The 26,131-nt window shown below is 59.6% G+C and overlaps 11 protein-coding genes across 11 annotated transcripts; 7 read left to right on the top strand and 4 right to left on the bottom strand.

The window, feature by feature from the left end:
* Positions 1–1,006: 1,006 nt before the first annotated feature.
* SPRG_09505 (serine/threonine protein kinase) lies at positions 1,007–3,376 on the top strand. Its single transcript, XM_012348700.1, has 6 exons — positions 1,007–1,447; positions 1,497–1,589; positions 1,637–1,702; positions 1,749–1,820; positions 1,872–2,101; positions 2,152–3,376. Exons 1-6 carry the CDS (start codon positions 1,053–1,055, stop codon positions 3,345–3,347), a joined length of 2,052 nt encoding a protein of 683 aa, XP_012204090.1. The 5' UTR covers positions 1,007–1,052; the 3' UTR covers positions 3,348–3,376.
* A 143-nt stretch (positions 3,377–3,519) lies between these two features.
* On the bottom strand, positions 3,520–4,058 carry SPRG_09504 (60S ribosomal protein L38). The gene is made up of 2 exons (XM_012348699.1): positions 3,951–4,058; positions 3,520–3,872 (listed from the first exon to the last, which is right to left on the bottom strand). The coding sequence occupies exons 1-2, from the start codon at positions 3,951–3,953 to the stop codon at positions 3,666–3,668; spliced, it is 210 nt and encodes a 69-aa protein (XP_012204089.1). The 5' UTR covers positions 3,954–4,058; the 3' UTR covers positions 3,520–3,665.
* Positions 4,059–5,239: 1,181 nt separating this feature from the next.
* On the top strand, positions 5,240–6,858 carry SPRG_09503 (tubulin alpha chain). Its single transcript, XM_012348698.1, has one exon. The coding sequence runs from the start codon at positions 5,413–5,415 to the stop codon at positions 6,772–6,774; it is 1,362 nt and encodes a 453-aa protein (XP_012204088.1). The 5' UTR covers positions 5,240–5,412; the 3' UTR covers positions 6,775–6,858.
* Positions 6,859–7,177: 319 nt separating this feature from the next.
* SPRG_09502 (hypothetical protein) lies at positions 7,178–8,072 on the bottom strand (the record flags this gene model as incomplete). Its single annotated transcript, XM_012348697.1, has 2 exons — positions 7,178–7,196; positions 7,258–8,072. The coding sequence occupies 2 exons, from the start codon at positions 8,070–8,072 to the stop codon at positions 7,178–7,180; spliced, it is 834 nt and encodes a 277-aa protein (XP_012204087.1).
* An 867-nt stretch (positions 8,073–8,939) lies between these two features.
* On the top strand, positions 8,940–11,345 carry SPRG_09501 (hypothetical protein; the record flags this gene model as incomplete). The annotated part of the gene is made up of 3 exons (XM_012348696.1): positions 8,940–9,702; positions 9,752–10,198; positions 10,255–11,345. 3 exons carry the CDS (start codon positions 8,940–8,942, stop codon positions 11,343–11,345), a joined length of 2,301 nt encoding a protein of 766 aa, XP_012204086.1.
* Positions 11,346–12,061: 716 nt separating this feature from the next.
* SPRG_09500 (hypothetical protein) lies at positions 12,062–13,124 on the top strand. Its single transcript, XM_012348695.1, has 4 exons — positions 12,062–12,652; positions 12,701–12,751; positions 12,797–12,883; positions 12,933–13,124. Exons 1-4 carry the CDS (start codon positions 12,089–12,091, stop codon positions 13,044–13,046), a joined length of 816 nt encoding a protein of 271 aa, XP_012204085.1. The 5' UTR covers positions 12,062–12,088; the 3' UTR covers positions 13,047–13,124.
* Positions 13,125–13,661: 537 nt separating this feature from the next.
* SPRG_09499 (hypothetical protein) lies at positions 13,662–15,214 on the top strand. The gene is made up of 4 exons (XM_012348694.1): positions 13,662–14,521; positions 14,572–14,876; positions 14,923–14,986; positions 15,035–15,214. Exons 1-4 carry the CDS (start codon positions 13,693–13,695, stop codon positions 15,172–15,174), a joined length of 1,338 nt encoding a protein of 445 aa, XP_012204084.1. The 5' UTR covers positions 13,662–13,692; the 3' UTR covers positions 15,175–15,214.
* Positions 15,215–15,230: 16 nt separating this feature from the next.
* On the bottom strand, positions 15,231–16,996 carry SPRG_09498 (hypothetical protein). The gene is made up of 8 exons (XM_012348693.1): positions 16,785–16,996; positions 16,451–16,741; positions 16,218–16,399; positions 15,997–16,174; positions 15,706–15,942; positions 15,598–15,656; positions 15,468–15,552; positions 15,231–15,425 (listed from the first exon to the last, which is right to left on the bottom strand). Exons 1-8 carry the CDS (start codon positions 16,968–16,970, stop codon positions 15,276–15,278), a joined length of 1,368 nt encoding a protein of 455 aa, XP_012204083.1. The 5' UTR covers positions 16,971–16,996; the 3' UTR covers positions 15,231–15,275.
* Positions 16,997–17,068: 72 nt separating this feature from the next.
* Positions 17,069–19,604, bottom strand: SPRG_09497 (hypothetical protein). The gene is made up of 3 exons (XM_012348692.1): positions 17,946–19,604; positions 17,521–17,895; positions 17,069–17,471 (listed from the first exon to the last, which is right to left on the bottom strand). The coding sequence occupies exons 1-3, from the start codon at positions 19,566–19,568 to the stop codon at positions 17,142–17,144; spliced, it is 2,328 nt and encodes a 775-aa protein (XP_012204082.1). The 5' UTR covers positions 19,569–19,604; the 3' UTR covers positions 17,069–17,141.
* Positions 19,605–21,233: 1,629 nt separating this feature from the next.
* Positions 21,234–23,580, top strand: SPRG_20797 (TKL protein kinase). The gene is made up of 7 exons (XM_012348732.1): positions 21,234–21,601; positions 21,651–21,728; positions 21,774–21,833; positions 21,879–21,947; positions 22,001–22,072; positions 22,119–22,190; positions 22,246–23,580. The coding sequence occupies exons 1-7, from the start codon at positions 21,276–21,278 to the stop codon at positions 23,522–23,524; spliced, it is 1,956 nt and encodes a 651-aa protein (XP_012204122.1). The 5' UTR covers positions 21,234–21,275; the 3' UTR covers positions 23,525–23,580.
* A 305-nt stretch (positions 23,581–23,885) lies between these two features.
* SPRG_09494 (hypothetical protein) lies at positions 23,886–25,968 on the top strand (the record flags this gene model as incomplete). The annotated part of the gene is made up of 2 exons (XM_012348691.1): positions 23,886–24,928; positions 25,011–25,968. The coding sequence occupies 2 exons, from the start codon at positions 23,886–23,888 to the stop codon at positions 25,966–25,968; spliced, it is 2,001 nt and encodes a 666-aa protein (XP_012204081.1).
* Between the last annotated feature and the right edge of the window lie 163 nt (positions 25,969–26,131).

Genomic DNA, 26,131 nt, shown 5'->3' with positions numbered 1-26,131 from the left:
CTTTAAATATCTCGACCGTTTAACAGCGACGGGTTTTTCTTCCAAAAGCATCACGTAGAGAGAAGAGGTCAGCGATGCATCAAGGGCTCGTGTGCGACCAAGATGCGTGTAGAAGCGGGTGGAGTCGAGAACGAGATATTATTGCAGTGAGGAACTCGTCGGCTCGCTATAGCTGCGGGAACACATTGAGGTGCGGTGGGCTTCTCGCCGTCGTCTATTCTTGCGCTGCGGGACGACCTGCCAACACTCATGTTGGCGGCCACTGTTCCTGCAATACGTAGTGGCTCGAGCCGGCGGCGCCGAGCGGAGCTGGACCTCCACGAAGGGAGTACCCTCGTCTCATACATACTGTGTCCACGCTGAGCACATCAAATTAGCACAGCAGAGTGCGTAGAGCAAGAAGTGTTCGCTGCGATTTATGGGTTGACACCTAAAGCACTACCGGCAGCAAAGCTGCCAGCGATGAGCGATATCAACTATTTGGCCTCTGACAAAAAATTCCGTGGAAAACGGGCAACATGACCGCATGCTTCGTGCACATCTACAGTACGATGCACGACAAGCGAGCGAGCTGCTACACCGTCAATGACGCGTGCAATGACGTCGTCGTTTGCCGTGGGAGGGCGACGGGAAGGGCTGATCGCGACCGGCACAGCGCACATTTTATGCTGTCGGGGCCGAGAAAGGATGTGCGGACGCGACGCAGTTGCAGCACGGAGCAGCTACTGTGGCGACGACACTTGAATGACGCGCCTTGTGGCCCTCTTTCTTTGCACGTCGCGCTCGTTTAGCTGAGGCGAGCAGCATGACGTTGCCATTGCCCGCGTCTGGCGCCAGTGGGTGTTCTATGTGGTTTACGTGTGATTTGCATGTGGGAAACCTATCTTCTACAAAAATCCAGTACAAAATTTGCGCACACACCAAACTTTTCCCACAGCTGACAGATTACACACACCATACGCGGACAGGCGCGGTATACGAACACCAAGTGCGGTGAAATAGACACCCAAGCCGGACAAATTTGGCGGCCGCGGAGAAAGGCTGAGACTCGAATGCGCGCCTGCTTGAGCGGCGTGAGCTGGGCGAGCCCAGTCCTAGCTGCGATCGCTGCGATGGCCACGGCCCAGGATAGCGTCGTCAACTGCGTCGTGCCAAGCGCAAACACACTCACCTCGTCCTGCTACGGCGCCTGCAACGAGACGTCGGCCAACTCGACGACGGCGTCGTGCCTCGTCTTCGGCGCCAAGGGCACTGCGGCAGGCTGCGCCAACCAAAAGCCCGGCCTGTGCCACGATGGCGTCGGACCCAACAAGTGCAAAGTGCTCTGCCTCGTGCAGCCGGCCGATGCGTGGACGTACCTCGTCGGCGTCGCGGACCCCAACAGCGCCAACGTTGCCGACATTGAGCGCATCGACAGTCTTGTGCTGCCACCGACCGTCACCTCTCTGTACGAACGACATGCGCGACGATAAGCACGGTGGCTCATGGCAGCGTAGACGGCTCCTACCCCGCGACAAGGTCGACAACCCCTCGAAGACGATCGACGTCTCGGCGACAAGCATCAAGCGCGCGCCGGGTCTGCGCTCACTGTGCGTCCATGTCGTTTTCTTGCTTAAGCTCATCGCATGTACAATAGGTCGGTCGAGCAACTTCTCGTGCCCAACATTAGCGCGCTCACGGTCTTCCCCAACATCACCTCCTTGTACGTCCTGCTTCAATGCAGACTGTGGGCTGATTGCACCGACTAGACAGCTCAAGCAAGTCAAGCTGTCGCCGGATGAGTTCAACAACATCTTACACGTCGAGTTAATCGAAACGCTGTGCGCATCAAGCTCGTAGCGCGTTGGGATCGCTCATAGCAAGTTGCGTAGGAACTTGGCCAACAACAACCTTGCGACGATCCCTGGCAACGTCTTTGGCATGAAGTCGCTCAAGCAGCTCGACCTCTCGATGAACCCGCTCCAGAGTGTCTCGCTCAGCGGTAGCGACGAAGCTTTTCTGAGAAACCTCGCGACACTCACTGCCACCGGCTCGCCGTCAACACCGTGTCCGTCCAACACGGCCCCGAAGAACATCCAAGGCTTGCAGTACTGCATGAGCAGTACGCGACTCTAGCATCTTGCATCATGCCACTAAGCTACAACACGCTAGGCTCTACGGTCGCACCCTCGGACCCGCTGCGCATGATCGAATCGACGACGACAGCGCCAGCAGCAACACCATCCCCCAGTGAGACGAGTCGCGGGTATTTGTTTTACCTATTTATCGGCCTCGGGTGCCTCGCCGTGCTTGGTGTCGGCGTCTACTTGCTTCTCTTCCGGAGCAAGCGGGCAGCGTCCAAGGCCAAGAAGCACCAAGCCACGAGCCACCGCCAGACGTCAGTGCACGTCGACGACGACCTCCACGGCGCGCCGGACACGGCAACCTTCCAGCCGTGTGCGTCAGTGCGCCCGAGCAGTGCCCTCCTCACCGCGCGCTCGTCGCTCTCGGCCGCGGCGCTCTCGATGCGGAGTCTCCACCACGAGATTGCGGCGCGGGACGTCGACGTCTCGGCGCACGCAGTGGTCTTCAAGCACAACCGCTTCGACATGCTCTTGGCCAAAGTCCGCGGGTCGCCCGTGTACCTCAACCGCGTCCTGCCGCTCACGCAGGACAAGGCGCTCTCGCTTCTCTCGATGCTTTCGACGCTCCGGCATCCGCGGCTCATGAACGTCCTCGGCGTCGTGTGGCGGTCCGTCGACGTTGGCATTCAAATGGACGTGGCACTCGAGTTCCTTGACAGCGGGACGCTTGAAAGCGTCCTTCTCCATGGACACCGCAGTCTCTCGTGGCACAGCGGGAAGCGCCAAATGGCCCTCGAGGTTGCATTGGCGCTGCTCCAAGTCCACGAACACGACTTTGTCTACAACGGCTTGACGGGCAAGACCGTGTTTGTCGACAGTGCGCAGGGCTGCAAGCTGCACACGCTCGCCCTCGTCGACGACGGCGCGATCGACGACGACCAGTGTCGGACCGAAGACCGCATCTTCCTCGCGCCCGAAGCGCTCACAGGGTGCGCGATCTCGAGCGCCACCGACATGTACGCGTTCGGCGTCCTCCTCATGCTGTTGGACGCAGGCGTGACGCCGTGGCAGCTCAGCCGGCGGACGTGGCTCCAAACGGCGAGCGACCCAACCGCGGCCTTTCCCGATGAAGTCGACATTACGAGCTTGCTCGGGCTCTATGCCTTCGACACGTGCCCTGCCATCATCAAGGCCGTCGCCAAGTCCTGCGTGCACCCCGACCCGATGCAGCGCCCGAGCGCGTCGTTTGCGTACGCCATGATGCGAAAAGACCTCGTTGGGTAGCCCTACCATTTCTACTAATCTACTGTCGTGAGTCTGTTGCAGTCTGCGCCCGTTTGCGTCTCAGCATCCTACAATTCTGAAACAGAGCGTTTTGAAAGACGCGCTTCGAGCTCCCGAGCAGGTGTCGGGCACATGTGTCGACGCGGCGGCGCTACCGTGGGCAAGACGCGAGTGCAGTCACAAAACCATTGGATTGGGGGCTATTAATCTCCAAAGAAACTTGGCTTTTCGATGGAGATGTTGCAACAACATGCCAAGGTCCAAAGGGGTCTGTCAACCACGCCACAAGAAGCTACCGTGAAGTCAGCAAAAGAGCGCTTAGATGTCCTTGCGCTGGAGGCCCGGGGGGAGCGACTGGGTGAGCTTGTCGGCCTTCTCCGTGTCCGTGACGCAGAGCGTGTAGAGGTACTTGGAGCAGCGGATCTTGAACTTGACGACCTGCGGGGTCTTCTTGATCTTGACCGAGCGGGCGTCCTTTCGGCGCGCCTTCTGGAGGAAATCACGGATGTCGGTAATCTGCTTCGGCTACAGGAGGAGGCATGAGCCATCATGCCAGCGCATGTCGCCTCCGGAGGCGGAGGCGCCATGTTTTCGTCGTCGTACCATTGTCTACTACTGGCTTGGTTAATGTGGCAACTGCAGCAAAGTAATCGGCTCCGCGATCGCACCAAACCGAGCTCACTGGCTGGGAACACTGCACACCAAGGATGCGAACGGCCAATCAGATCGCACGTCCTTCCAAAACCAGTAACTACGGCCTTCTCCGATTGGCTGAAATGCAAAACCATTCGCGCCCGCCGATTGGCGTAGGACCACTGGCCTCGGCGCTGTGATTGGCGGAAAGCGGATCCGGAGCGTCATAAACACCCATCCATGTCAATGAGCGCACGCTCGGCGCATGCATTGGGCTAACCCGTGCGATGGTGCGAGAGGCGACCACCGACGACGCGCCTGTGACGCTGCGTTGCGGGCAGAGACCCTGGCACTCGAAGACGGATCTCGCTCGGTTTTGCGGTCGACGACGCGCGAACGTCAACGGTGCTGGGCGATTGCAACGAATTCGGTTTGCTGCCAACACGCCATGACATGGACACAGAGTCACAGTATGGCAAGACTGAGAGTAGAGTCTGTGCAGGTCCTGTGAAGCCTGCGCCCATGCGTCGTCGCACGGTCGGCGCAGAACCGCCTTCCTCGTTGCGATAAAAGCCCGCCCGTTTCCAAGCGTACGCAAGTTGAATAGCTGCATCGAAACTACATCACTCGCGGTTGTAGCAATAGTCTACACCCGCGGTTGAGAGAAGAGCTGAGGAGGCAACAGGCTCATCCGTTTGACCAACATGTAGGCCACCAATGCTTGGTCGAAGAGTGACACCATGGCATGCATGTGCAGATGCTTTAGATTTCATCTTATAGCCCAAAAGGAAAACGTCGCAATATTTTCCAACAAGCTCGATCCTCAATTTCATGTACCGGTAGACAATATCAGAGGCTGCTATCATTAGCGTTCGCCAACCTGAGTGTTGGCAGGTCGTCCCGCAGCGCAAGAATAGACGACGGCGAGAAGCCCACCGCACCTCAATGTGTTCCCGCAGCTATAGCGAGCCGACGAGTTCCTCACTGCAATAATATCTCGTTCTCGACTCCACCCGCTTCTACACGCATCTTGGTCGCACACGAGCCCTTGATGCATCGCTGACCTCTTCTCTCCACGTGATGCGTTTGGAAGAAAACACCCGATGCTGTTAAACGGTCGAGATATTTAAAGAAAGATCGGATCTTTCGAACACCCAACTTCAAGGAAAAGCAAATCGAGCCAATCAAACGCCCACCAGCAACGGTCGCGTCAAAGCCTCGATTCCGCCTTCTCTTGCTTTTTGTATGCCAACGTCCATCGTTGGGTGACGAAATCCATTGGACCAATCGACGCTTTGACGCATTGGATCTTTCGGCTCCAATTCCAACTCGACCAGCTCACTTTGCCTTTGTACTCTAAGCTCCCTCACGCAGCTTCGTGTACACGCGACCGCTTCTGTCTCCCTCCACGACAACCGCCACCTAATCCAACATGCGTGAGGTCATCTCGATCCATCTCGGCCAAGGCGGCATCCAGACCGGTAATGCGTGCTGGGAACTCTACTGCCTCGAGCACGGCATCCAGCCCGACGGCCAAATGCCATCGGACAAGACCATTGGCGGCGGCGACGACGCCTTCAACACGTTCTTCAGCGAGACCGGCGCCGGCAAGCACGTGCCCCGCGCCGTGCTCGTGGACCTCGAGCCGTCCGTCTGCGACGAGGTGCGCACGGGCACGTACCGCCAGCTGTACCACCCGGAGCAAATCATCTCGGGCAAGGAAGACGCGGCCAACAACTATGCCCGCGGCCACTACACGATCGGCAAGGAAATCGTCGACTTGGTGCTTGATCGCATCCGCAAGCTCGCCGACAACTGCACGGGTCTGCAGGGGTTCCTCGTCTTCAACGCCGTCGGTGGCGGTACCGGGTCGGGCCTCGGCGCGCTCCTTCTCGAGCGTCTCTCGGTCGACTATGGCCGCAAGTCGAAGCTCGGCTTTACGATTTACCCGTCGCCGCAGGTCTCGACGGCCGTCGTCGAGCCGTACAACTCGGTGCTCTCGACGCACTCGCTCCTCGAACACACGGACGTGGCCGTGATGCTCGACAACGAAGCCATCTACGACATTTGCCGTCGGTCGCTCGACATTGAGCGTCCCACGTACACAAACTTGAACCGCCTCATCGCGCAGGTCATCTCGTCGCTCACGGCGTCGCTGCGCTTTGACGGTGCACTCAACGTCGATGTGACCGAGTTCCAGACCAACCTCGTGCCGTACCCGCGCATCCACTTTATGTTGTCGTCGTATGCACCGGTCATCTCGGCCGAGAAGGCGTACCACGAGCAGCTCTCGGTGGCCGAGATCACCAACTCGGCGTTCGAGCCGGCGTCGATGATGGCCAAGTGTGACCCGCGCCACGGCAAGTACATGGCGGCGTGTCTCATGTACCGCGGCGACGTGGTGCCCAAGGACGTGAACGCGGCCGTGGCGACGATCAAGACGAAGCGCACGATCCAGTTTGTCGACTGGTGCCCGACGGGCTTCAAGTGCGGCATCAACTACCAGCCGCCGACGGTCGTGCCGGGTGGCGATCTCGCGCGTGTCCAGCGCGCCGTGTGCATGATCTCCAATACGTCGGCCATCGCCGAGGTCTTCTCGCGCATCGATCACAAGTTCGACTTGATGTACGCCAAGCGTGCGTTCGTTCATTGGTACGTCGGTGAGGGCATGGAAGAAGGCGAGTTCTCGGAGGCGCGCGAAGACTTGGCCGCGCTCGAGAAGGACTACGAAGAAGTGTCGGCCGAGACCGCCGAGGGCGAAGGCGAGGAAGAGGAGCTCGGCGAGGAGTACTAACTAGACTGCTCCAAAAATGTAATCAACACAAGAGTTCTTCTCAAGCTTCGATTATGGACCCTTGTCTTTTGGTTACAACGGGATGTGACATAACAATGATCTAAGCTTATCTTTTCAATTGTTCGTTTGTTCCAGAAGCTCCGCACCCCTATCACTTCCTCACATTGATCGCCGTCGGCAATGTACTCGTGCCGCCGAAACGCCTCAAGTACTAACTAATATGGAAGTGGGTGTCGATTTTTTCTCTGAAGAGACTGCAATTAGATCCGTGAAACAAGTAACTAGGGCTACATCTCGAGCGATCGGAGCCCCTTCGTTGCAGGGACGTGGAGGACGGCACCGTTGCACATAGCAAGTCGATCGATGCGTCTTGGGGTAGTGCACTCTTTGATTGTTGGTGGCGTCAGGAATACAAATGCACGCTGGAGGCGGTTGATGTGTCTGTTGAGACCCACGCGTGTGAGAATAGAGTCCCGCAAGTACTTTGACGCCATCGGAGGCCGCTCTGAGACGGTGATCTGGAGGAAGTAAATGGTCAACTGGGTGACGACGATGGCGTCGATCGCTGGGAACGTGGGAAAGCCCGGATGAAAGTATGTGTTACTGCACAAGTCAGTGACGATGTAGTCGAGACAACCTTGCTCGTTCGGCACGCCCTTGACGACTTTAAACGAGTCGTCGATGGTCAGCGTGGCCGACAACTTGAAAAATATGTAGTACGAGCTGTAGTCCGAAACGCGGAGCTTGAGCTGGCGTTCCGACGCGAGCTTGTGTACGAAGCTCTTAAAGACCCACCCGTAGAGAGCACCGCCCCACGCTTCTGCCCACTTGAGGATGGACACGGAAAACTTGAGCAACGCCATCGTGGTCAAGAGCCACCCGAAGCACTTGGACTTGACTTCTCGCCGCCAATGGACGTCCTTGACGTAGTGGTCGTAGTTGTCGATCGCATCGACATATATTTGGCGGAAGGTTTCGATCCTGGCGTTCGTGGGCCCCTCCGTGTTGTGCTGAAGGGCCTTGATGTCAGCCTCCGTCAGGTGAAAGCCGATTTCGGCTTGAGCGGTCCTGGGCTCACGGACTGGCTCACGGAGAAACTCGCGAATGCTGCCGCCAGAGTAAGCATAGCGCGTCTTGAACGAGGCTTGGAGCGCTCTTCCGGCCACGAGCTTGAGACTTGTCTCCGACCACGCTGGTACGAGCAAGGGTACGCGCGCACCGCCTGGCATCGTCTGGAACTGCCCGGACGTCGAGATGATGTGTGCAGCGGCAATGAAGCAAAACAGCGGTAGGTGCATGTTGCTCTCGTCTTGGCGGTACCCGTCGCCAATGATGAGAAAGTTCTTGTTCTCGGCCAAGCTCTTGCGCTTGAACTCGTCGACGCAGAGATCCCAACGAGCCCGAGTGGGATCTTCGGTGCTTGCACTGGCATCGCAGTAGCCGCAGCAGACACCTCGGAAGCAGCAGAAGCCGTATCGTTCGCGGTCCAGTCGGCTGAAGTGGATTGTGTGCGAAGCAAAGCTGCACGTGCTTCGTTGATGCCCGCACCGTCGGCGTCGTCGGTGCTGTTGGCGACAAGGAAGCGCCATACGACAATCATCTCATGCCGGACAAAGAGCGTCCGCGCGAACTCCCCGTATCCTTGAAAAAGGCGTTAAAGTGCGCTCGTATCGATGCGGGGACCACTTGTTGTGGCGAGGAGATCGCACGCGTCCTCGTCAGTTAAGGGAGCTCCAAGCTCCGTGGTCCAGGGCCATGTCGACCACGGCGGCTGTCCTACTCGGCATGAAAACCACGAACGCATCGATGAGGCACACTATTACCTTGCATGGTCGAGTTCGGTTTGGCAAACCAAGTGTCCGCTGCGCCCAGCGTGCGTGCAACATCGAGCACGTTGCGCAACGACAGCTCGAGCACCATTTGCGTCGGCGCGACGAATGCCACGAGCTCATTACCAGGCAGCGGTACGACGAGTGCGATCGGTAGATCGAGGTCCGAAAGGTCGAGCGGCGCGTTGCCGGCTCGGAAGAAGCGGCTGCCACGTCACGAAGAGCTTGCCGGGCTGTGGGAATGGTATTCGGAACACTTTATCCCGTTAGTCTGGATGCATCAACCGCAATACGCTAGGAATCCCGTTGACGAACGACCAGATTCGATCTGGCACCATGGCGTACAAGAGCCTCACAACAGTCGCGCCCTTTTACGCGTTGATGCCCCTGTTCAGCATTTTGCACCAAGTTTACGTCAAGTGCTCGCCATTGGATGTCTCGCCCAACGCTATCTTCACGCGATCGTGGCTCGTGACGCCCGTGCTCTCGGGCCGCAATCGCGAACCGGCTCGCCAAACACTGCCGGCGTTCAAAAACCGGCGGGAATCGGAAAATGATATTGCCGCGGAGTACCGTCCGGTTGCTACGAGCCAGGAGCAGGCCGAGTCGGGCGTCGGGACGTACCTTGGGTCGTACGTTTGCTTTGCCCACGAGGGCAAGTGGGCCTACCGTCTCGTTGTCGACTGCGTCTGGTCGACTTTGAAAGACTACAACCTTTTGGCCAAGACGTGTCGCGGCAATTGCTACGTCCCGGTCGATGATGCTACCTTGTGCGTGCTGACAACGGCGGGCTACGCGCTGCGTCCGTTTGACGACCTTCCCGTCTCGTCGCATTCCGTGGCCGATGTCAAGACAGCGACAGAGTTGATTGCACTCGACTTTGCGACTCGAGACCGCCATGCGCCGCTCGACTTCTCACAGCTGGTGTTGCCTTGCACCCCAACGACTCCGCCCTCGGGCGACACGCTTCTTCCTTGCGTGTTTGACGTCTGGCTCGGCGAGATGGCTGTGGACGGCGTACTCGACCAAGTGCACGCTTACTACACCCGATACAAGTCGCACGACAATGTGCTTTCAGGAATAAAATTCAGCCTCGACAGTAAGAGGACAGCTGCCTTTTAGTTCCCGCAAATCTCACATTTATTTAGACATGCCGATCAAGCTGCCCGCGATGGCCCCTTTCGTACCATTCTACGATATCACCGATTTGGCCAATGTCGACGTCCCTGACCTTTGCGCGATCCAAGCTGGCGCCACTGTCGACACGAGCACTCTCCGCCGCCTCTTTGATGGGTTTGGCGATTGCCCCTCGGTCGTCTACGTGCGCAAAGAGATGCGCATGGTGTGGGATCTCTTGCTGGCCAACTTTTTGCCCACGAAGGCTTTGACGAGCCTCGAGGCCGCCGCCCTGCACGCTGTTCAAAATTACATCATCAAGCTCCACAGCCCCTGGCGCCTGCCAGACGCAGCGAGCATGCGCAGTGCAGTGCTCGTGGGCTCACCAGGCGTCGGCAAGTCGGTGCTCCTCGTCCTCTTTTGCGCCTACCTTGCGGTCCACCGCGACTACTACGTATTTCTCTCGCGCGCGCTTCCCGGTGAGCCCTCCTCTCCCGACGCCGTCGTCTGCTTCCGCGGCCGCCACGTCACCAAGCAAACCGCTACTTGCACCAAGAGATCCTTGCGGTCTTTGACGCGTTCAAGCGCGAGGCCATCGCTCGAGGCAAGAAGCTTTTCGTTGTCGGCGACGGGTACAACCAAGACGACTTTGACACGGTGGCGCCATTGACGAGCATCTTTGGGCCCAGCGACCTGCTCTCGGTCGCTACGTACAAGAAGCGCGCCGCGCGATTGGTTGTGACAGTGCCGGCGTGGACCAAGGAGGCCCTCGAGAAGATGGCATCCGAAAACGACCTCTGCCACCGGACGGTGGGCGAGTGCCACGCAGTGTCTGGCGGCGATGTGCGCTCGTTTCCAGCACCCAATGTCGTATCCCCAAGTGCAACGCTCGAGGCGATCGAAAGCCTTGTGGCACGTGGCAGCGCGCCAGCCATGTCTGTGGATGCGCTGCAGCACGTGTACATTGTCGACACGGCTTTCTACGAGCACTACGTGGACCCGATTTACCGGCGGACCATAGTCGACACGACGTTTGTCCAGCAGTGCTTGGTCGCCGAGGCGTCGATGCCGTTCTTTGCGTCCGTGGTGCAGTGGGCCGAACGATCGGAGCACTGCGAACTCTGCACGTCGCTTCACGCTGCGTTTGTGCATGCGCTGGCGCGCAATCGCAAGCTCCAGCTTTGCATCGAGCACAAGACGTCGGTGAAGCGCTTTGCGCTGGACGCCGAGTGGTTGATCGTGGCGGCACCGATCTCGGAGCCGGACGGTCTGGCGTATCTCAGAGACGACTTGGGCGACAAGACGTACTGGTACCCTGGCCACGCAGTGTGCCCCGGCGTCGATGCAATCCTTGTCTACAACGGGTGGGTCTACTACCTCCAGACGACAACAACGAGTCGTCCGATCCCGGCCTTGGAGTCGTTTGCACTGGCGAGCGTCCACGCAGCCATCTCGTCCAGCAAAAAGCTGGCCACGTACACACACGCTGTTGTGCTGCTCTTGCAATCGCCAGCCAAGTGGTCGGGTCGGCTTGAAGGCAAGGTCGCTGCGACCCTGGAAGCAAAAATACCGGGGCGACGCGTCGCGAATCGAGGACCGTCAACGCAGGCGTGTAACCTTCATTAACCCAAACACGATTGCAAGTTGAGTTGTCACGAGAAACGGCGATTCAAATGAGAAGACTTGCTTGTCAGCGCACGTTTGAACGAGGTGGCATTTGTGAGCATCTTGCCTTTCGACTGCTCCAGTGGCAAGAAGACTGGGAATATCCATTGAGTGTCCTCTGGATAAGCGAGATGCCTGCGCAGGGCAATAATATGATCCCTCATCTGGTCCAGAACAGAGTCAGCAGGAACGCTGTTCGCACCGAAAGCTTAGGCTGCGTCAAGCGCCGCTACCGGTACTTTCGTCACCACCGTTTCTTGCCGGAAAGACGGAGCGTCACCAATCTTCAACGAGGCACACTATCCAAGTTGCTGAATCTTCGTACGGCCTCGCCCTTGAGTCTTGGCCACGTTCAGCAGGGGCAAGAGATCATGTCTTGGTAGTAGCTTCACCTCGGTATCCATCATGCCTTTGGCTTGCGGTGGAGAGACCCGGACGACCTCACAAGCGATCCATCGCCAGTCGAAGTAGCTTGTCCCTGAGCTGGCCCTGGCATAGATACATCTTGCAAGTTCGAAAGCTCCCCTCCTCAAGATAGAGCCAGCGAGCATAGCCAGGCGGCCTTGTCGACTATGCACCGTCTCCTGCGTGCATTGCCGCAGGCCCGACCAGACTGGCAATCACAGTTTGCGATCCTGTAGCATCCGGATACGATGTATCATCCGGATAATGCAACTCGGTGGTGTTGGTGCCATTTACGCTCGATGATGTACCGCGCTGTTCCGCTCCGCGCCATGAGCACGGGTGTGCGCCTCGCGCCCCGTGGCGGCGCTGGCTCTGGTGCCAAGATTGCTGGTCGCTCGCGATTCTACAAGGAGGTCGGCGTGCAGGCGCAGGACGAAGCTGACGGTGGCGGCTTTTGCGTCACGCTGGACGGCAAGAAGGTGCGCACGCCCGCGCGATCGTTGCTGCAGTTGCCGACCAAGTCGCTTGCCGCCGCTGTGGCGATGGAATGGGATGCGCAGAAGGAGTCGATCCAGCCGTCGACGATGCCGATGATGTCGCTCGCGGCCACGTCGCTTGACTTTTGGGAACTCGACATCATCGTGGACGAGCTCATGAAGTACCTCCAGACCGACACGATCTGCTTCCCCGTCGAAAAGACGCACCAAGAGAAGCTCGCGACGCGCCAGGAAAAGAAGTGGGGCACTCTTCGCAAATGGTTTGAGGAAGAGTTCGACGGCGAGCTCGATGTGAACCACGGCACGATCACCGTGCTTCAGCACAACCCGACGGCCGTCGCCAACGTCCGCGCCTACCTCCAGCAGGTCGTCCTGCTCGTACATATGAGTACTTACACGCGTGTCCTGGATTAGATGGACAACTTTGAAATCATGGCCTTCCGCTGCATCGTGCGCGAACTCAAGGTACGCTACTTGGATGATGGTAGCCATTGCTGAGATCAGAAGTAGTCGATGACCGTGGCGCTGGCCCTCACGAAGCGCCACATCACGGCCAAGGAGGCGATTGAGCTCGGTCGTCTCGAAGAAGAGTTCCAGGTGCGTCTGCCATACGCTTTGATGAACGATCGGACCACGATGCTGCTAGATTGAACGCTGGGGCTTGGTCGAAGGCGGCCACGACCTGGACCGCGTCAACTGCTCTGTGAATGTGCACAGCGCGTCCTTCTTCCTCTGGCTCTTGAAGGAGCGCAGTGCGTAGGCGTGCAGCTGCCGACCAGGTAGTAAGAACTAAAAACCTTGAAGACGCACAACGGATGCACGAGGAGGAGATCGCGGGCACTCGTATCACGTGATATAAGAGCAGTCGTTGGATGTAAGACAGTGCAACTGCGCCTCTCACAACCGCTTCAACGGCTGCAGCAGTTGTTTGTTCGCCGCTGGATTTCGTACGTGGCAGTGCAGTAGGATACTAACCAGCGCCTTCCTCCATCTCGCGCGGTAGCGTGCGGCAACGTCGGCCACTTCAACGCGGGCTGTAACCCGTTCGATGGCTACTTGCGCTCCGGACGCAGTATCCGGACTCGCCCGAAGAGAGCGGGACCGAAGCCGGTGGCAAGCCCACAATGATGACACGGCAGGCCCAGCTGCGACGGCTGTCGATTCAAGCGCGCGCTATCCATAGCGTCGTCGATGGGTCGCCACGTCCTGCCGTCTTCGGCGGGCGCAGACGTCCGTGGGGGCATGGCGTTCGTGGGCGGGGGTTAGCACCCCTTTTTGTCATGTAGTCCTTTTTTGGCATTCAGAGGTCGCAAATCCATGTACCGAGTATACTAAAACGCAGTCGCAGCACTGCTGATGGTCACTTTTTGAAATTCGCTTCGCTGGGATAGAAGTGGATTGCGGCGATGGACAACGGCAACACGTTCCTGCAGATGGATGACATGATGGACGGCGACGACCTCGGGCTGATGGACAACTCGTACAACCCGTTCCTGACGAACCTCTCCAACATGAGCCTCGCGCAGAACCACCACCCGGGCATGCACATGCAGCAGCGACCGGGCATGCATCATCCCGCGATGCGCCAAGGCCAAATGTCGCCCGCGCACCTCGACGTCGACATGATGGCTGCCGGCAACCCGCAAGTCAACGTCGGTGCCAACAACAACACGACGCTCTTCCAAGCATATGCGTCGCAGTTTGGCATGAAGCCGGCGACGCACATGCCCGACCCGGCCGCGGACGCCAACTCGGTCGAAGCCTACGCGGCCATGATGGGCGTCAAGCTCGAGAGCCCGCGGTCCGCGATGCAACCCAAGCCGGCTTTTGACGCCCGCGCGCAGAACAATGCGGCGTACTTTGAGTCGCTCTTGAAGATGCAGGCCGGGCCCGGGATGGGCGGCAACAACGCCCACAACCTGACGTCCATGACGCTTCCTGCTGGCGTTGGCGCTGGCTTCCACATGAACCCGCACGTTGCGCCAGGTCACAACGGGAACAGCAACATCAGTAACGTTGCGATGCCTCTCGACGCACGTGCCGCCGGCCTCGTGACGATGGACGGACCGGCGCCCGGCCCGATCAAGGCGGAGAAGGCGATGCCAGTCCAGTTCAGCTCGGGCCTCGTGGGCTCCCAGACGCTCTCGCCGGAGATGCTTTCGTCGATGATCCAAAGCAACATGCAGAGCGGTGACGTGACGTCGCACTCGTACGGCAGCAACACGTGGAACGCTTGTAAAGGACTCATGTATCTGGATCCAAACTCACGAGCATTGCTTGTGTAGCCGACTTTGATTACGAGAAGGACGCGCTCATCTCCAAGGCCGACAAGAGCCGCGAGCGCAACCGCGATCACTCGCGCAAGTCGCGCCTCCGCAAAAAAGTGTTTGTCGAGACGCTCAAGCAAGAAGTCAAGCAGCTCCAGATCTACAAGGATCTCGTGGACCAGAACCCAGATCTGATTGCGCTCGTGACGGCCGACCACGACCGCAAAATGCTCTACGCGACCGCGTCCTTCTCGCGCGTGCTTGGGTACCCCGAGAAGAAGCTCATGGCCGACAGCGTCAGCTTCTTTGAGCTCGTGCACCCGGTACGATTCCTTGCGCCCGTACGCACCCTCTCACGCGTCCATTTAGGATCATGTGGCGAAGCTCAAGGCGGAGCTGAGCAAACTGGCCAAGTTCCAAGACATCAACAGCAGTAGGCGATCGACTTGTCGGATACAAAAGAGGCTCACGCGGCACGTAGTTCCCTTCCAGATCAAGCACGCCAAGGGCATGTACTGGAAGGCGGCGCTGTCGGCGCGCGTCGGCGAGCACGGTGTCGTCTTCACGTCGCGCGTCGAGAAGGAGAACCTGCCTGCGGCCTCGCTGGACCGAGCATTATAAATCCCAGTCCCGAGTGCCATTGCAGCACTCGGCGCACTCCCTATATACGACGACACGCACCCTCTTTGTCTTATTGTTTTACGCTCTTCGTCCAACTCGAGTTACGTGGGCACGAACGCAGCGTCTAGGAGGAGGCCGTGCCAATGCTCGCGGACCGCCGCCATGGTCGCCGTCAAAATCTCTTGCTCGTGGATGACCGTCCGCGCGAGGTCCCGGCTGCGACCCTCGAGCGTTCGCAGCACCCGGCGCATCTAGGACGCAATGATCCCTGGCGTTCGAATATCGTCGGGTACCTCGTCGAGGGGGTAGGCGTACGCATCCAGCATCGCGCCCGTCGTCCGGAGCAAGGCTTTCGAAAGAGCATATTCGTTGCGCAGCCTACGCAGGACGCTGTCAGCAACGCAGCCATTATGTCGCAGATACCCGATGCGCTCCATGCGGACCGCGGCTTCGTACGCGCCAATCTCGGGGCTCGTCATGACCTACCACCGTGACAACGCGTTTTGCAGGAGCACGAAACATTGTAAGTACCTTGATGCGCATCGACTGCAGCATGCTCGGGGGCAACGGCGCGTCGAGGCGAAGCTCGTACGGGGTCTCCATGGTCGAGTTGACCATCTCGAGGATCGATGTCTTGAACTTGAGCAGCGGGTCACTCGCCTCGACTTGAATCGCCATCGGCAGCATATCGAAGGGCGACGGGTCGCCGCAAAAGCCGTAGTTGAGCATGTACAGCGTCATCGAGTTGTCGCCGAGGTTGATGACGACCTAGCACGTCGTACAAAGTACATGAGCCGATGAATGGGGCTGCGTGGATCGCACGGGGTCCCCGACGCCAAAGTGCTGCGTCGCCACCATTGCAAACGTCTGCGTGTCGTGGTTGACGTCAAAGTGGTTGCGCACCGTCGCGCTATGGCCCATCGTGCTGACCATCGGCACTAAAAGCGCTTCCATGTCGGCGGGATCGGCCTGCGACTTCGGCACAAGAATCGCATGCGCCCTATCAAGGAGCTCGAGCGACTGCCCAAGATACGCAACGGTACCACACGATGGAGAGCGCCCACTTGAACGATTCGAGCGTAAAGTCGAGCTCGCGGAAGAGCGGCGGGTCCATCGCATTCGACGTCAGCGGGCCATGCAGCGCGTCGTAGAACGTGGAGACGGCTTCGAGCCGCGCTTGCGTCAGCCGGTGCAGCTGCGAGCCCTCGATGAGGTCGATTTCGTCCTGCTCCGTATGAGTCCATGCAGAGTACTGTAATAATGCTATTGCTCGTACGTTGGGCAGATAGATGGTGCCGTGGAGCGTCTTGGGCAGCGCCCGCAGAAATGAAAACCATTTCGAGTCGGCGCCTTTGAACTTCTCTTCGAGCACGTGCAGCGCGAGCACAACTGCGTTCGGCAAGTCGGGGTTGGCGAGAAGCAGCGCCTGGATCCGGCCCTCCGCAGCCGTCTTGGCAGACATGGCGCTTGCGAGCGGCAGGCTCACGATGGTATCGCCTTTGGAGATGTTTCGGGCTGCCACGTACGCAGGACCGCGCCCGGACGCATGCCCTTCGGGGCGAATGTTCTACAGCAAGCGTCTTACGAAATGGATGTTACGCCATGCGTACGTGGAGGTGGCGAATCGAGTGCACGACGTCGTCGTCGCCAAAGTGGTCGACGGGCTCGACGATCGCCGGCGCTTTCACCGTGTTGATGATGAGCCCGTGGTTGACGACCTTGCCCGCGTCATGCATATGCATGGCGCCGGCAAGCACCGTGGAGGTCATGGCCATGAGCTGGAGCACGCGTCGCATCACGTCGCTTGGAATCTGGAAGATCGCGAATGCAAGAAAGGCTGCGTGTCGAATTTCGAAAACCTCTGACACCCGATGTGAATCCATGTCGTTTCAGAGGTTGTAACCCTACCCCGTTCCAACCGACGAACCGAACGAGTGCGCTTCGAGGGAGATTATTGTCTACTATGTCTACTGCAGGAGGTGCTTCTTGACTTGAAAGATGCGCACGATCCAGCCGTTGGACGTAAAGACCTCGTCAAAGTGCGTGAGGTCGATGGGCGCCGACCGGACGCGCGCGTTGCGATTGGTGTCGTACCCCGGCGGCTGCTTGAACTCGGGCGTCATGCCCTCGAAGCGGTAGTAGCTCAGCTTGTAGAGCACGCACTGCTCCATGGCTTCCGTCGCGCCGGGTGTCACTTGGACGCCGCCGTTGACTTCGAACCGGCCAATGTCGACAGAGTCGGGGAAGACGCCTTGGGCGATGCGGAGGAACCACGTAAACTTGTCGAGGTCGTCGCCCTACTCAGCCGCGTCATCATCGTCGAGCATACACGCATGTGAGTCGTACGTCGAAAGCGCTCACGCCGCCAAACAGCAAGAGCACGTAATCGACGTCGAGCGACTGCAAGATCGGCACCGCTTCCTCCTCGGTCGAGGCAAAGACGCGGCCGACGGTCGCAATGTGAGTGTTGTTCCACGTGTTGTTGTCGACGAGCACCGTCCGGTTGGCGAGGCTCGAGATCTGGTAGCCATAGTCCCACCACGAGAGCACGCGGGCGTCTTCCGGCGTGTTGTGCCGGAGCCACGCAAACGCCTCGCGAAAGTCGTCGTGGACGGTAAACTCCCACGTCGTGCGGTTCACTTGTTCGTGGACGAGCGACGTGCTCGAGTACGCCTTGCTCGAGATGCTCGAGCAGTGGAAGAGCTGCCACATGAGCAGCATCTACACCACCAACAATCGAGTCGCAACACAGCAGACAACATGGTCTCTACCGTCGTGGTGCCGACAAAGGCCATGATCATGCCGGGCGACTTGCGCTCGGGAAGCGCCTGCGGCTCGAGGTGCACCGCCGAGTACGTGAACGAGAAGAGGTCGGCGATCGCATCGTCACCTTCCGGCATCGCGTGGGGATGCAAGCGCTGGGCGTCTTTGATCTTTTGGAGCTTGTCGGCCTTGATGTCGTCGTCTTCGTTGAAGAAACCGCTCGCGTCCATGACGCTCTCGTGCTCGTCGCGCTTCATGACGAAAAAGACGCGGTCGAGGAGCCCCGAGACGCCGATCGCCGCGACGACGCACGCGGCGGGCGCCAAGGTGAGCACGAGGCGGTTCATAATGCCAGCAAAGTACCACGAGAGCGTGCTGTAGACGATAAGGAAGAACGCCCCGGGCGTCAACTCGTGCTTGGCCGCAAAGATGTAGTAGAGGCCGAGCGGCATCACGAGCAGGACAGGCCCAAAGCTCATGTAGAACGCGGCCCAGGACGTCGGCTGGTGCTCCGAGACGGACGCGATGATCGGAATGTACTTGGACGCGTACGTCGGGTCGAGAAGCGTGAGCGACCGGCCCGTCCACTGTAGTTTGCCCGTGAGTTGCAAAAGAAGCGCGAGAAGCGCCACGAGCCCGACGAGACCAGCGCCGGCCGTCGTGATGAGCTGGCGCACCTGCGTCGCCGAAAGCGACGACGAGAGGTGCGACTGGAGGTACTTGCCAAACGCAAACACTTGGAGGCCGCCAAAGACGCCGTGGGACCCAATGCACTCGGCCTTTTGAATGACGTTGAAGCCGACGAACGGGACTTGCATCGCGAGGATCGTCGCGAGGATGTAGAACGTGCAGTAGGCGATGTACAGGTTGGGCGTGTAGCGGCCCGAGAGGACGAGCACGAGCACGTGGATCGGGATCACGTTGATGAGAAAGACGTACCCACCCCACGAGAGCACCATGGCAAAGTACGCGCCGGCCGTGAGCGCCGCGTCGACCATCGAGCCCGAGTCGACCGACTTGACCCAGAGGTAGAAAACGAGCACGAGGAGGAAGATCGCGACGCCTTCGTTGTCGTACGAGCCGCCAACCGAGCGCGAGATGTAGGCGGGGGCAATGCTAATGAAGAAGGCGGCGAGGAGGCCCGTACGCGGCTCCTTGGTGATGTGAGTCGCGAGGCCATATGTAGCGACCGCCGTAGCCGCCGCAAAGAAGGGCGCAAAGTAGACGCACACGTCCAAGATCGAGATCGGGAACCCGACAAAGTGCATGGCGCGGTAGACCGACGGCGAGATGAGCATCAAGCCCGGGTACAGGGTACCGCCGACGACGCGCCCGAGCGGGTACCAGGCGCGGTCGTCGAACCAGTTGAGGAACTCGCTGAACGAGTTGGTCGCGAGGAACTTGGACGTGCGAAAGTTGAACTGCGGGTCGTACTCGTGGATGACGCGGCCCCACTTGACGACCGAGAAGAGGCGGATCGCGACCGCGAGGACGCAGATGGCACCGAGGAGCGCACCGGCAAAGACGCGGTCGCTTGGCGTCGTCGACGTGCTGGTGCGGAAGGCCGCGGGCGCCCACGTCGCCTTGGGTGCGTCGGTCGAGGCTTTCGCCGTCTTCTCGCGCCGGGCCATTTTGTCGGAAAACCAGGGACTAACGTCGCCCCACCGATTCGTTTTATTGTACTTGACGTTTGTATGTGGAATTGACCAGAAGGTATTAAAATGCACCGCCGTCTCTGCAACGCCACGTAGCGCCACGCAAGTCCAAGCTGCCGAGCCAATGGAAACGCAGGGTGTCTATCACGCCATGGTATCAAGAATGACCGAGCGTACTGGTGGAAAGGCAGCGATCCACGAGCGAGCGATAGCGACCTCTGGGCCAAGGAATCCATTTCTTTCCTTGGCAGAACGAACGCCATCTCGCGCAGCCCTGATCTCGTGCGACAGAGTCCACGTGGAATCGTCCAGCCATTCCAAGCCTCGTGGTACATGAAACCTGGTAGACTCTCGCGGGCCTTCTTCGTCAAAGAATTACACCCACTCAGACATCTAGTAAGTGCCAGGAATGACTATCCGAACCAGTGCGACGCGGCCCCGTCACGAGCGTTCTGGCAGCTTTTGAGTGCGGGAGGATATGGCCGGCACCCCAGTTCGTGTGGTACCAAAATGCGGGAAAGCCAGCGGGAGCTGAAGCGATGGACACTGGTTGCCCACTGCTCTATCGAGAGCGTTTTTGCCAAGCCAGACAAGTCGCAAGTGTTTTCGTGTGAGAGAAGCTTGCACGAGACTTGGGTCCGTTGGGTTGCAGCGCCGCAAGCAATCCAAAGGAGCCAAGGGCAAAGAGAAACAAAGGACCTTCGTTCTTGAGGCAACTGGCTTGAAGCGGCGGGATCTCTTGTACCACGCCTGGGAAGAGACAAATGGAATCTGCCCGGCAAGGTCCCCAAGCACAATCGTCGGCACTACACAGCTCGAGAGTGCCTGCGCTGTGCTGGACGCATGGCGGCTGCATACTCACCAAGGCAGCAAGCAATTGCCGGTTCTTCTTTTCGGCGACCCATGCTTCTCACACTTGAGGAAGAGATTGCAAAGTTCAGAAGCGCCCGGGCTCGGGTCCACAACTCATCCAGGATGATGAGGCTGTCCCACGCCCGCGGTGGACGTAGCTACTTCGCGTGATATCGGCACTCGGCATCGCTAACCATCAAACGGGACCTGGTCGGCCAGCGAAGAGACGCGTGTGGCCACCAGTCGTTCGCAGGATGAAGCTGAGAACGATGGCGCCGACACTTGGCGAGACGAGCAACTAGCGCCGAGTGCAAGCGGTGACGAGCGACATTGCACCCATGCCACGACGTCGTGCGTCGATGCATCGCTGTCATCGTCCATGGGCAAACCTACCGCGCCGTCTGTCGAGGAACCGCCGATGCATCATCGACGCGCTTTGTCAGTGGTAGCCGAGCCGGGCTGTGACGCCGTCGTCGCATCGCCACGGGTGCATCCTGTAGCTCCGTGTCGCATTCCCTGGAGCCTCCTCACATCGGCGTCGGGCCGTCTCGTTCCGCGCCCATCGCGCTCCTCGTCCAAGACGACGCTAGCTTCCATCGTGCCGCATGCTCGTTGGATCTGGTTTTCGAGAAATCCCGAATTCTGATGTTCATTTCGGCAAAAACCTACCTGGAGCACAGAACTGGGATTTAATACATTTCGAAGAGGCTGTCGATACACTTGATCTGGGTATCAAGGATTCTGCGTTTTAAAAATGATCGGAAGAAACTGGATTCATACAAAGTTGAAGTCAAAAGGCCAGCCCCGCGCACCCATTGTGCGACCTCCCGGATGCTACGACGGGTCTGCTGCACAGCGCTGCTGCTTCTGGCACCAGGCGCCATGGCCGCGATTCCGCCCCGAATGGGCTGCGGCCTCAACGCAGCCTTCCAGCAAGACATCGCCGAGTCCGTGAACCAGTGGTGCATCGCCTGCCCGGTCTCGCCGTACGAGTGCTTCCCGCCACACGACTCGGTCACGCTGCAGGTGCAGGCCGAGGACAGTGTCTCGTACGATCTCAACATGGCGACCGATGCGCTCACGATACGGGCTAACGTCAATCTCGTTGCTGCGCTGCGAGATCCTGTGACGAATGCATCCACGGGATGCCGCCACCTGTACGACCCGCGCTTCCGCCACCCGAGCTCACAACGCACTGTCTCGTAGAGCGATCCTCGGCGACGCCAACACGACGACCAACGTTAGCCTCGCGAGCTTTCAGGGTCTTGCTCGGCTAACCTCTCTGTACGCCTCGAACACTGCAGGCCTGGGCTGACGCCTTTGATGTAGGGTCCTGCGAGGAGTCGCACTTGAAGCCTCTACGCCTACGACAAGCTCTGTGGCATCCATGTAAGATTCAATGGATGAGGAATGCGAGCGCTATTGTGTGTCTAGCACGATTGGCGACAGCACGCTGCCCAACACGACGCTACAACTGCAAGCGTTTGAGCAGCTCACAACGCTGTACGCACCTCTTGTTTCTCGAACCCAACTCACTGCATGTTTCTTCTGGACAGAGCCATCACCAACAGCTCTCTCCGCAGCTACCCATCCCTCGCCCCGGCTGTGCTGGCCACACTCTCTTCACTGTACGCAACGCCTCGCATCACCGGATACTCATGCCAATGCTCCTAGCAACTTGCGTGGGAATGCATTAACGACCTTCCCAATGCAAGTGCTCCAATTAACGCACGCCAACGTCTCCATGTACACGCACCTGGCGATTTCATCCACGCCTGACGAGGCCATAATGTACCATTAGCGACTTGCAAGGCAACCCGGGTCTTGGCGCGCCGACCAACGCAACGCCCGCCGAGCTCGCCACGTACGCGGCGCTTCTCAAGTCGGGACAGCTCCTTGTGGACGCGGCCATGATCGTGACGCCGGCGCCGACGGCCGCCACAAGCAACATTTCGCCGTCCATGGTCGACCCGACGTCGAGCAGCAAGAGCCCACTCAGTGCCCGTAGCGCCTTGTCCTGGTCCACAGTCCTGCTCATCGTCGCTGGCTGCTGCATCGTTGCGGGCGTCGTCTTTGTCCTCGTCTTCCGGCACCGTAAAATGTCGTCGTTTCTCACTCAGCAGCAGAGCTCGCTCGCTGCGAGCTTCCTTGCGTCGGGCGGTGACCGCGCCATGTCTCCGTTCTCTGCGCCCGCCCGCGCGTCGCCGCAGTTTGTCCCGAACGTTGGTCCGTTCCCGGCGCTCGCGTCGTACCGGCTCCTCGACGCCAGCGAGCTCTCGCGCATGAAGACGAATGCCGCGACGGGCATTCTCAGCGCCATCTACAAGAGCGAGCTGGTGAGCCTCAAAAAGTTCGACGTGCTCGCCGTCCAGTACGACACGCACCTCGATATGTTTCTAACGCAGCTGGAGCGAGCGTCGCTGTTGAGCCACCGGAACGTCGTCGCCCTCCTCGGTGGTGTCCAGCTCTCGGGCATCGCGATCGCCGGTGTCTTCGAGGGCGCGGAGAAAGGGTCGCTCCCGAGCCTCCTCGCCAACGACCAAGTCGACTTGAGCTGGGCGCTCACGCTGCAAATGGCGACGGGGCTCGCAGACGGCCTTGCGTATTTGCAAGAGCATACGGACGATGCGACGCAGTGGACGAGCCGCGACGTTGTCGTGCAGGAAGACTACGACTGCAAGTGGAACATCATGCGCTGGCTCGACGACGAGAGCGGCGAGACGATGGGCTATGGCCGCGCGACGCTGGCTTATGTTGCCCCCGAAGCGCTCCTGAGTCAACCCTCGACACGCGGACCGATGCAGGTCTACACGCTCGGCGTACTCCTCGGCGAGCTCGCGACGAGATTAGCTCCGTACGCCGAATGGATCCACGAGCTCGGCGCTGTGAACGCCGACGTGATGGTGGTCGAGAGCTATGGCGGCTCAGGTCCACCTCTTGTGCCGCACTCAACGATGGCCGAGACGACGCCGGTGGGCTACAGCGCCATTGTGGCCGACTGTCTACGACGAGACCCGTCGGCCCGCCCCACGGCGCGAGACGTCGTACATCGCCTGCTTGTGATGCGCACCAGTCTCTAGACGTCTACTCCATCCTGTAAAACGCCGGTGATTATGTACATACTCGTGGTGTCGCTGCAAGAACGCTGTTATAGCTCCTCCATCGACAGCATCGCGAGCAGCAAAGGGCGTTGCCTGTCTATTTTGGGCCACCTGCTATGGATCCCCACCAACTGCAATGTGATATTTTGAGCGACCGGTTTCGCGTCAGCTAAAATAGCTGACCAATCCCCGCGCGAAACCGCAGCTAGCTAATTATACTCGTGGCGAAAAAAGAAGATCCGCGCGGGCTGCTTCCGAATGCATTTTCAATTCAAAGAGCTTCCGCTCACCCACCCGGTACCACCACCCAGGTTCATTGGACCCTCTACGACCATCGACCATGCAGAAGCAGCCCTCGTCCGCGTCTCGCCAGCAAGGTAGCCTCGTCCTCCTCATCCTCAACTTCAACCAACACGTCCATGTAGGCAACCGTAACGTGCTTCAGGGCAAGAATGGCCGCATGAACGCGACCAAGTCGAACGCTGCCAAGCTCACGGCGCCGCCACCGACCAACACGCCCAGCCGCCGGTCGGAGACCCCGGCGCCAGCGGCCGTTGCGCCTGCCCGTATGGGCTGGACCGAGCCGCGCGCCGGTAGCCCTCGCGTGCTTGTGGCGTCGCCAACGGCGATCAAGTCGACGTTGCACGCGGACGCGGCGCCATGGATCGGCAAGTCGTCGCCGTCGCACGCCGCGCACCACCACCCGACGGGCCGGTGGGGCGATGACGCGCTCGAGCACGACATGAACCCGTATGGTCCATACTCGTCGATTGCGCCGACCGTGTGGTCGGCGCCCGCCCAGTGGAACGGGCAAATGTATGCCCAGACGCAGCTGTACCAGCAGCCATGGCAGCAGCCCGATGGACGAGCGCTTTTCCCGGCGCCGACATCAGCGTGGGAAGCGCCGTCGGTGCGCATCCTCAAGCGTGACGAGCAGCAAGCCAAGTCGCCCCGGGTGACCCCGGCGCAAATCCAAGCCATCTTGTCGCCGCGTAGCGGTAACTTGAAGTCGGACTCACCTCGCGCCAGCACGACGCCCAAGCATGTGGCATTTGATGGCCACGCGGCGCGCACCAGCAGCCCGTCGAACCACTCGCGCCCGTCGACGCCGCGCCAGCGCCGCCAGTCCAACCCTGCACCTGCGCCGCTGCCGATGACCAAGGCGCAAAAGAAAGAAGCCGATGAAATCTTGAACGTCCTCAGCGGCGACGAGGGCGACAGCAGCAACTCGCGCCGCCGCCCCGCCAAGCTCCAGCTGCCAAAGTCGCCCCGTAGCCAGCAGGTGCCCAAGCAGCAAAAGCTCTCCAAGACCCAGCGCAAGGAGCAAGACGAGATTCTGGCCATCTTCAGCGACGGCGACGAGCTGCCCCGCGACCGCAAAAGGTGTCGACGCGCAAGCAACCGCAGGCCAAGCACATGGTGCTCTCACCCCGTGGCTGGGTCGCATCGCCCCGTGGTGGCCAAGCTGCTGCCAAGGTGTCGCCCCGCCAAACCGCCAAACACCGTCCAAGAAGGCGTCACTCTCCAAGGCCCAGAAACGCGAGCAGGACGAAATCTTGGCCATCTTCAGCGACGGCGATGAGCTTCCTCGGGACCGCAAGGCCAAGACTGCGCGCAAGCAGCAGGCGGGCCAGGGCAAGCACATGGTGCTCTCGCCCCGCGGCTGGGTTGCCTCGCCTCGCGGCGGCCAGACCGCCAAGCAGTCGATTACTTCGCCCCGTAATGCGTCGCCCTCGAAGAAGCAGCAGAAGCTCACGAAGGCCCAGAAGCAGGAACAGGAAGAGATCTTCGCCATCTTCAGCGACGGCGACGAGCTTCCGCGTGACCGCCGCAAGAAAGCGACGTCTCGCAAGCAACTGTCGCAAGCGCATGGCAAGCAGGTTGCGACTGTGGCGCGTGGTGGCACTGCGACTCCCAAGAAGCTGCTGAAGCTGTCCAAGGCTCAACTGCAGGAGCAGTCGGAGATCCTTGCCATCTTTAGCGATGGTGACGAGCTCCCGCGCGACCGTAAGGCCAAGAAGTCTCTGAAGAAGCAGACCGGTCCCTCTCCGCGCAACTTGCAAGCCAATAAACACGCGTCTGTGGCGTCGCCCCGCGGCAGCCAATCTTCCAAGCAGTCGATTGCTTCGCCTCGCAACGCCCCGAAGAAGCAGCAGAAGCTCTCGAAGGCGCAGCAACAAGAGCAAGCTGAGATCCTAGCCATCTTCAGCGATGGCGATGAGCTCCCGCGCGACCGCAAGGCCAAGAAGGCGGCGCCGCGCAAGCAACCTGCCAAGCAGAAGGTCGTCTCCCCTCGCCCGTCATCGGCCACGGTGAAGAAGGCTGCCCTCTCTCCTCGCAAATCGGCTACGCAGCAGAAGCTCTCATTGGCTCAACAGAAAGGACAATCTGAGATGTTGGAAGATCGGGAGCGGTGGCGATGAGCTTCCGCGCGACTGCAGGGTTTCGGTAGTGCTGCGCAATCTACGGGTCTATAAGCTGGATCTTTGCATCCAGTGCGAAGGAACTGAGAGAGATAATATAGAAAGATAGACGTGCTTCGAGTGAGGATAGTCTAGTGGAGGTTTCGGTACTGACTGAAGATGA

This window comes from Saprolegnia parasitica (genome assembly GCF_000151545.1).
Source record: "Saprolegnia parasitica CBS 223.65 unplaced genomic scaffold supercont2.46, whole genome shotgun sequence".
Lineage (NCBI taxonomy): Eukaryota > Oomycota > Saprolegniomycetes > Saprolegniales > Saprolegniaceae > Saprolegnia > Saprolegnia parasitica.
The sequence above is the reverse complement of the archived record's forward strand: the minus strand, read 5'-3'. Positions and strand labels throughout refer to the sequence as shown.